Consider the following 9,103-nt stretch of genomic DNA (forward strand, 5'->3'; position numbering starts at 1 on the left):
ATTCTGAAAATCACCTTCTTCATTAGAAAGTAATAGTATCGTTTTATTATAGAACTTTGATTTTACTTCTCATGACTTCATTATGCATAGAGCACACTCCCATCCCCAAATTAAATGACAAAACATTTTATATTAACTGACAACAACTGATGCCATGGGCAAATCCTATTTCTGTAAATAACTGAACTTTCCTCTTGACTGGGCGTGAGGGGAGAAAGATATCTGCAGTTTCGGTTTCCTGGAAAATGAAACCTATCTCATTTGTTGCCTACGTCAAGGGGCTGGGCTGGCTTCAGTCAGGGTGGAGCTGCTTAAAAGGCCTGGGATCAGACCCTTTGTGAACACATCCAAGCTTAAGACGGTGGGGTCAGCTTCACATTCTCAGGAACTCTCCTTCTCTGGGTAAGACTGGGAGGGCAGGCAGGAGCTACCCTTCCCAGTGGCCCTGAACTTTGGGTGGGCTGTGGGCTCAGGGAGCGGAGGGGAGGCCTTGAGCATCCACTCTCTGCCCAGTCCTTTTGCTCTCATCAGGGAGCCTTGGGAGGGAAGGGACCTGAGCCCCATCTGTCCCTGGACTCTGGAATTTAAAGACAGTTAGCTTTGTCCTTGCTCAGGTTTTCCTCAGGCCTTGAGGGCGGCTTGGGGTAAAGTGGGCAGGGGGAAGAGATAAGTGCTAGGAGGAACCAAGGCGGAGCCATTGCAAGGCCACGCCTGGTTGGGGTGTTGCTTCCCTGTGGGAAGCCTCTGACCTGGAGCAAATCACTGAGTCAGATCACGTTCCCTCATCTGTAACATGCAGAGGGGGAGGGTCCCATCTTTTTCACTTTAGTGAGGAGATTACATCAGAGCAGGCACCTCGCCTGCCATATATGCCTTAAAAGCGCGGTTGGTTCTGACTTCCTAATTTTGGTGCTTTTCAATTGCTCCGTGGAGAGATACGGGAGCCCCAGAAGTGTCTAAGACGTTGGTGCTGGGACTTTCAGAAGAAAGAAAGCAGCCCCCCTGGGGAAATAAAGTTCCTCAGGGCCCTGATCTAACACAGGTCCTTTGGTAGCCCCAACTCCTCAACATGCCTCCCTCCCTCACCCCAGGATCCTTTCCAGGCTTGCTACCCCGCAAACTCAGAGCAGCCTCCCTAGCCCCCTGGAGCTCCTCACATTTTTCAGGACAGTGGGAGGCAAGCCAGGTTGTGTGCCTATCCCGTCCTCAGAGCTCCATCCCTTCGGCAGGTCTGGCTGAAGTTAAGGATCTCTTACTCTCTAGGCCACGGAATTAACCCGAGCAGGCATGGTGGCCTCCGCTTTCACCTCATCAGCAGTGACCCGTGTGGCCAAAGTGGCCAGGGTGGCCTCTAGCTGTGCCACCTGTGTCTTGCCCCTGGGTGAGTGTTCCTGGGAAGGGCTGGTGCTGGGGGCGAGGAGGCAGCTGGGGAGGGCAGGGGTCCTGTCCAGGGACCCGTGGGAGAGAAAATGGGGGGACACCCACAGCCTTGCTGCCCTGCCCTGTCCTCTCACAACAGGTGTCCACCGTGACTTTCAATCTGGGAGGGGGCCCGGGGCAGGCAGACTCTGGCCGGGTGCCCAGCCCTGGGTGTCCCCCAGGTCCCCTCCCCTCTGGGCCTGGGCCTCCTGCCTAACTGGAAAGGGTCTATCTACCACTGAGTCCCACTCTCTTCAGCTCTCCCTTCCCCCAGATTTACCGTCAGAATTCATCTCCTTTAGGAGCTTACCTTGTCAACAGGGCCCCTGTGTCCTGCGGGATCTCACATCCAGAGTATCGATTTTAACAAGCTCCTTCAGCTCACTTTTTTCACTGGTTTCTGGGAGATCTCTTTCTAGTCTTATTTATTCTCACTCTTCTTCCTTTTCACCCTCAATTCCCCTCCTTCAAAGTCAACCTTTCTAATATATTTAATGTGTGTCTGTTTTTCATATGTATTTTTGCAGAACGAGTATTGTGTTTTGTTTGCACGCGTTTTAACTGACATGCAGGATGGCGTGCTGTAGATCCCATTCTATTGCTTTTTTCCACACTGAGAACCATATTCTTGAGATCCATCAGTGTCATTTGGTGAGCATCTAATCCTGGCCTCTACCTGCTGACAAGTGCTCTTCTGCGTGTATCCACTGCCCTTTACCTTTCTGTCTCCCTGGGTGGACATCCAGGGGTTCCCCCAACTCCACCAGCACAAATGGCATAGGCTTGAATAGGGGCACAGGGCCCCTGACTCCTACCCTGACTTCTGACCCCTGCCCCAACCTCTAACCTCTATTTGAACCTACACTCACCCTTTGCCAACCCTGTCATCCTCAGCTGCCCTGAGCCCCACCATCTCTATCCTCAGACCCTTGCTGGGGGCACTGGAGGTTAGCTCCTTCATGCTGGGGTCCCTCACTGGCACCCTGTTTTGCAACTTGCAGGTAACTGGCCCTCAGCAACACACACCACTCTTTGGGCTCCCAACTGGGTACAGAGAAGTGTGATGAGCAAGTGAGGGCCTGGGCCACACCCAGCAGTCCTTTCTCTTTGTCAGAAATGCAGATGACTCCTCAGCTTAAGATTAAGCAATTCATAAAATTAAAATAATAACAGCTCAACTTAAGCGAGCGCTTTTATGTTCTAGTCACTTACCCTAGCATTTGAGGTTTGTCAATTTGTTTAATTCTCGTAACAACCCCAGAGGAAGATAAGAAGATAATATTGTCCCTTATTTACCAACTGGGACAATTTACTGTTGTCCAAGTGCTCTAGGCAGCACAGAAGGGTGTGGGGGTGCTGCTTCCAAGCTTGGAACAGGAGGCAGAACAATGAACAATGATAAGAAGTATGAATAAGCCAGGCGCGGTGGCTCACACCTGTAATCCCAGCACTTTGGGAGGCCAAGAAGGGCAGATCACTTGAGGTCAGGAGTTTGAGACCAGCCTGGCCAACATGGTGAAACCCCGTCTCTACCAAAAATACAAATAATAGCCAGGCATGGAGGTGCATGCCTGTAATCCCAGCTACTTGGGAGGCTGAGGCAGGATAATTGCTTGAATCCAGGAGGCAGAGGTTGCAGTGAGCTGAGATGGTGCCACTGCACTCCAGGCTGGGTGACGGAACAAGACTCTGTCTCAAAAAAAAAAGAAAGAAATATTAATAGAAGTGGGAGAATAGAAATTGGAGGGAGGTCTCAGGGTAGGGCAGGTTCTGAATGGTGCAAAATAATGGCCAGGCTACTCTGCCCTATGAATGCCCATCAGCTGAGCCTAACAGGCAGGCCCCCCTACACACAGCAGCCAGTTCCTGAGGGCTTTTGTGTGTCAGAGTCCAGGTCTGCCAGGCTGCCAGCCATCTTGACATCACCTCTCCTGCCTGCCAATAAAATTGAACCTTCTAACCAGGTTATCGATTCCTGAGTCCCTGGGCTCATAACCCCTCCAGGTGGCCTTTCTGGTCACTCAGGGGTGCCTCTTTACTTCCTCCACCATCACTCTAAGGCCTCTCCCTGGGAGCTGGCTGAGCTCACTCCTGCACATCTGGCTATCTTTAGAACTCCTGGTCCCAAATTGCAGTTCTGGCCCCTCTGGCTGCTGGGGAAGAGAACCTCTGCCCGTTCCCCAGGGGCTCACCATGTGGGGGAGCAAACCATGTATACCCAGTGCTGTGAGTGGCTCCAGTCATGGAGGAGCAAGGATGAGTTCTGCCTGGAAGAATCTGGGAAGGCTTCCTGGAGGAGGGAGCAATGGCATGGACCTTGAAGAGTCAGAAGCTTTCAATTCATTCCATTCAAGCATTGCTCTCACGTGGCATTCAAGCATTCTACAGTGCTTGCCATGACTCAGGCACACAGTGCAAAATGAAGCTCATCTTTCTCTGCCATGAGGACTTATTACTATCTGAAGAGCTTTTTCTGGACTATAGGAGAAAGTCATGGTATCCCTCATTAATAAACACTGACCCTGCTTCAAATGAGCTAACAGCCCTGCTCAGAGAGCACGACACCCATCCTCTTCACTTCTCCCTGCCCCGGTCAAACCACCAAGCCCTAGATTTCATTGCCAAGTATCCTGTATTTACTGGGAACTGACATCACAGTAGCATGCCTTCCTAGCCACATCTGTAAGATTTTGTTCATTTTTGTTCTGCTTTTCGTTTGAACTAAACCTGGCTTGGGAGGCAGAAAAGAAAAGATAACGTCTGATTTCCCCCAATCAACCAACCAACCAACTAGGTCAGGGCCACGTAAATTCATTCAGGACAAGCACTGGTGTCAAATCCTCCGGTGGTCCTCACCCTCCTCCAGAAATTCCACTTCCCAAAATGAAACAAAGAGCGGTAGACAGGGGTCATCCCTTCCTGTGGCTCCCAACCTGGGGCAGCCCCTCCCACTGGATGGGCAATTAGCTCAGAAAGTGGAGGGGAGGCCAGTGTGGATCTACTCACAGAATGTTCTTCTGGTTTCCAGCGAGGATTGCTACAGTTGTGATTGGAGGAGGTGAGTCTGTGGGGAAGGGGCTTAAGTAACCACCTGCCCCTAGGGAGGTGGACTTGGGGAGCAGCTGGCCTTGTCCATGCCAAGGTTTCCCTCACGTGCGTGGTCAGGGGAGGAGGTGGGATGAGGGGCTAAGTATGAAACAAGGAGCTAGAAGTACCGCACTGGAAGCTGGAAGCAGGGGCTTGGAGACTGGGAGCTGGAGCGTGTGTGGGCAGGGTGTGGCAGCAGCCAGACAGAGGCCATTTCCCCTTTGCAGAACGTTCACTGTGTGACCCTGAGCATGTCTTTGAACTCCTCTGAGCTCCTGTTTCCTCTCCAGAGAAAGGGCTAGCAGTGCCCTTTCAGGGTTCCGGTCAGGATTGCATAGGGTGAAACAATAGAAATTGAACACAGTAGACATGAAAGAGATGCCAGGGGCTCCCCTTGGTTTAGTTGCTTCCAATGTGCTCTGTGGCAACACCATGGAGCCCTAGAGCTGTCTCTTTGAGCCACTCTGAATGTGCCTCTTACATAATCTCCTGGGCAAGATCTGCTCCCCGAATGAGATTTGCTCCCCAGCAAACATAAGAAACTTGGAAGGCACTCCCCTGGTGTGCTAGGAAGGCATGCTACTGTGATGTCAGTTCCCAGTAAATACAGGATACTTGGCAATGAAATCTAGGGCTTGGTGGTTTGACCGGGGCAGGGAGAAGTGAAGAGGATGGGTGTCGTGCTCTCTGAGCAGGGCTGTTAGCTCATTTGAAGCAGGGTCAGTGTTTATTAATGAGGGATACCATGACTTTCTCCTATAGTCCAGAAAAAGCTCTTCAGATAGTAATAAGTCCTCATGGCAGAGAAAGATGAGCTTCATTTTGCACTGTGTGCCTGAGTCATGGCAAGCACTGTAGAATGCTTGAATGCCACGTGAGAGCAATGCTTGAATGGAATGAATTGAAAGCTTCTGACTCTTCCCCTGGTCCAGCATTTGGCCAAGGCAGACACTGAGGCCCCGAGGACAAGTGGCTTTCCCAAGGAAGGTCCTGCTGCCTAGCAGAGCTTGGCCCAGAGCCCTGTGCCCAGTGGCCTTGCTAGCTTTTCCCTCTACTTTCCCCGCCTGGCTGTGCTCCCCTTGATTTGTGCCTATTGGCTGTGCCCATAGTCTCTCCCAAGCTCAGAGTTCACCTCTCTCCAGATTCCCTGAGGTCCCCAAGCCTGACTCCGTGTATCTGGGGGGTCCCTTCCGAGCCCACGCACTGACCCAGCTCCTCTTCCCTGCAGTTGTGGCCGTGGGGGCTGTGCCCATGGTGCTCAGTGCCATGGGCTTCACTGCGACGGGAATCGCCTCGTCCTCCATAGCAGCCAAGATGATGTCCGCAGCGGCCATTGCCAATGGGGGTGGAGTTGCCCCGGGCAGCCTTGTGGCCACTCTGCAGTCACTGGGTAAGTATCCTGGCAGGGCTGGCTCGGGAGGGCGATGAGGAGGGCAAGAGCCTCCAAGGACCCAGTCCCAATCTCAATCCTATGGGCCTCAATCTCTCTGTTCCTCTGTCTCTCTCTACACATTCTCTCGGAATTTCTCTGAGGGAGATGGAGGAGGGAGGGAAGGAGCCCAGGCCAGGAACAGTGGGCTCAGGAAGACTCAGCCTGAAGCAGATTTGCTGGGTTACCTGGGGCATCTCCTCCCCTCTGGGGTGCAGCCTCCTTCCCTGAAGAGTAAGGCTGCTTCCAGCTCTGGAGTTTACCATGGGAGTTCATGCCTGCAGCAGCCTCTCCCCACACAAAGACCCCGAGGGTACTGGGAAACAGAGAGGGCAACTGGGTGGGGTCTCTAAGCCTCAGCCCCTCCTGAGGGTCACTGGAGTCTCTGACCCCACAGTCCTGCCCACAGAGCTTCTGCGACAGGCATGTCCCACACTGTTCACCCTCTGCTTCTTCCCAGGAGCAACTGGACTCTCCGGGTTGACCAAATTCATCCTGGGCTCCACTGGGTCTGCCATTGCGGCTGGCATTGCGAGGTTCTACTAGCTCCCTGCCCCTCACCCTGCAGAGAAGAGAACCATGTCAGGGGAGAAGGCACCCAGCCGTCCTGACCCAGCGAAGAGCCAACTATCCCGAATATACCTGGGGTGAAATATACCAGATTCCGCACGCCCAGAGGAAAATGAGAAATAAAGATGAATTGTTGCAACTCTTCCCAGAACCTTTTTTTCTCGCTGGCTGTGGGGCAGGCCCAGCATACTTGGGGTGGGCAGGGGGCATACTAGGCTCAGGAGTATCAGGAAATGCGTTCATATGTTGGTTTGCTTCTTCTTTCCACACCCTCTATGAGCACATGCTGTGGTCCAGGCACTGGGCTGGGCCCCAGGGAACAGAGGGGACACAGCTCGGTCCCCTCGGTCCCCTCAATCCCCACAGCCAGCGACACTCACGTCTGCTGAAGGGATGGACCCACAGGCAGATGGCCATGGGCACTAACCTCTGATAAGTGCTATGCCAGAGGCCAGCCCATGGCTCTGAGGGCCAGAGGCATGTTGAGGAAGGGGAGTGTGGATTTTATCCTGAGGACTTCGGACAGGCACTAAAGGGTTTTCAACACGGCAGTGACCGCGGACACTACAATCCTGCACACTCCGCCCTGGGGAGGGGTCACGTTAGGCTCAATTCTCTTTCCCCACGCTGTCATCACAAAATCTTGGGATGTGATGAACCGAAATGAATCTAAATTTGAAGACAAGCTGGCCCCTCCCCTGCTACGACTCCGTATAACCCTGGGCAGGTTACCTTCTCTCTGAACCTGTTTGCCCTTCTCTAAATGAGGAGTTGAACTAAATGGCCTTCAAGATCCCAGCCAGCCTTTGTGTTTGGCTCAGTATGTGTGACTCAGGTTTGTGTTTGGCTGTAGCGTCTGTGATCACTGCAAACAGAGTGAGTCCCTGTCTCAAAAAGTTAAAAAAAAAAAAAAAGGAAATTATCTGGGTGGCTCTGATCCAATTACATGAGCCCTTTGAAAGCAGAGAAGCAAAGAGAAGCAAAACTGTGAGTCTAGTCTACAGACATTTCAAAAACTTGAACAACTCATCCACGTCTCTTAATTGGGTCAGTGAAGCATGGTTTGTACCCAGCCATGGAAATTAAGCTTCTCAGGGTATTCTTTCAATATGTGATTCTTTTCCCCCACCTTCCCCTTTCTTTGATGCCTTGGGTAATCTGAAAGAAGCTGTGAAACTTCTCCCCACAAAAGTCACGCATTCCCCAAATAATACCCTCAATGTCAGGGCATTCATTAGGACAGCGGAAGACCCTCATTGGAATGAAAGGTAAAAGCCCCTGCGTTAACTAGAAATCCAAGCCCTTCTGAAAGGAAAGCACTTGGGTCTGACCTGGGTCTGGGAGGATGGATGAGCCTGCATCCCAGCTGAAGCCTAGTAAACAGTCCTGCAAGGCAGGTCACCCTGGAGCACCCATTATTCTAGGTGTGGGTTCTGACCTCCTCCCTCATCCCCTCATGAAGGTGAGGCCTCCCGGTTCCCAGAGGATCTCTTTCCATTCTGGCAGCGAGTCCCTCACCCCCACCTTGGTTCTGTGGCTCTCACCTGGTTCTTTATCTCTAAACCCTCAGCTTCGAACTTTGTAGCAGGCAGAATTCTGAGAGTGGTGCCCAATAACCTACCTGGTATAATCCCCTCCTCTCTGGGTGTTGGTGGAGCTTCTGAGCATGTTGAGCTATCACTCCTGTGATTTTGTTGTGTTAATGGCAAAAAGGATATTATCGGCCTGGCAAGGTGGCTCATGCCTGCAATCTCAGCACTTTGGGAGACCAGAGGGATTCCTTGAACCCAGGAGTTTGAGACCAGCCTGGGCAACATGATGAAACTCCATCTCTACAAACAAACACAAAAATTTAGACAGGCATGGCGGTGCATACCCAACTACGCAGGAGGCAGACGTGGGAGGATCACCTGAGCCCAGGAGGTTGAGGCTGCAGTGAGCCATGATTGCGCCACTGCACTCCAGCCTGGGAAAACAGAGTGCAACCCTGTCTTAACAAAAAAAGAAAGAAAGAAAGAAAGAAAGAAAGAAAGAAAGAAAGAAAGAAAGAAAGAAAGAAAGAAAGAAAGAAAGAAAGAAAGAAAGAAAGAAAGAAAGAAAGAAAAAGAAAAGAAATTATACAGGTGACTCTGATCCAATTACATGAACCCTTTGAAAGCAGAGAGTTTTCTCTGCTCACAGCAGTAAAGGAAGTTAGAGATTTGAAGCATGCAGGAGATTTGATATCTGTTTCTGGCTTTGTGGATAGGGATGCCATGAGCCAGGGAATGCAGGTGGCTATGAAGTGCTAAAAGCTGTCCCAGCTGCCAGCCTGCAAGAAAATGGGGACCTTAGTCCTACAATGGCAAATAACTGAATTCTGTGGATAATCTGAAGGGGCTTGGAAGCCAATTCTTAGTAGAGCCTCCAGATGAGAGCCCAGGCTGGTTGAAACTTTTCATTTCTGTCTTGCGGGGCCATAAGCAGAGAACTCAGAACTTCTGACCTCTGGAACTATAAGATAGTAATGGGTTTCATTTAAAGTCAACTAAGTTTGTGGTAATTTGTTTCACAGTAGTAGAAAATGTATACAGCCTGAATACCCTGTCTCCCTTCACT

The 9,103-nt window shown here is 51.4% G+C and overlaps 1 protein-coding gene across 6 annotated transcripts; it reads left to right on the top strand.

Moving 5' to 3' along the window:
• The first annotated feature begins 285 nt into the window (after nucleotides 1-285).
• Nucleotides 286-6,649, top strand: LOC104679065 (interferon alpha-inducible protein 27, mitochondrial). 6 transcript variants are annotated; one of them, XM_030930680.1, is made up of 5 exons: nucleotides 286-402; nucleotides 1,230-1,381; nucleotides 4,448-4,477; nucleotides 5,735-5,896; nucleotides 6,396-6,649. In XM_030930680.1, the coding sequence occupies exons 2-5, from the start codon at nucleotides 1,288-1,290 to the stop codon at nucleotides 6,479-6,481; spliced, it is 372 nt and encodes a 123-aa protein (XP_030786540.1). In that variant the 5' UTR covers nucleotides 286-402; nucleotides 1,230-1,287; the 3' UTR covers nucleotides 6,482-6,649. The 6 variants fall into 6 exon arrangements, with proteins under 6 accessions (XP_030786540.1, XP_010382836.2, XP_010382833.1 ...); XM_010384534.2 differs by having other exon boundaries at nucleotides 1,264-1,381; XM_010384531.2 differs by lacking the exon at nucleotides 4,448-4,477.
• The last annotated feature ends 2,454 nt before the right edge of the window (nucleotides 6,650-9,103 follow it).

This window comes from Rhinopithecus roxellana, chromosome 5 (assembly GCF_007565055.1).
Source record: "Rhinopithecus roxellana isolate Shanxi Qingling chromosome 5, ASM756505v1, whole genome shotgun sequence".
Taxonomy (NCBI): domain Eukaryota; kingdom Metazoa; phylum Chordata; class Mammalia; order Primates; family Cercopithecidae; genus Rhinopithecus; species Rhinopithecus roxellana.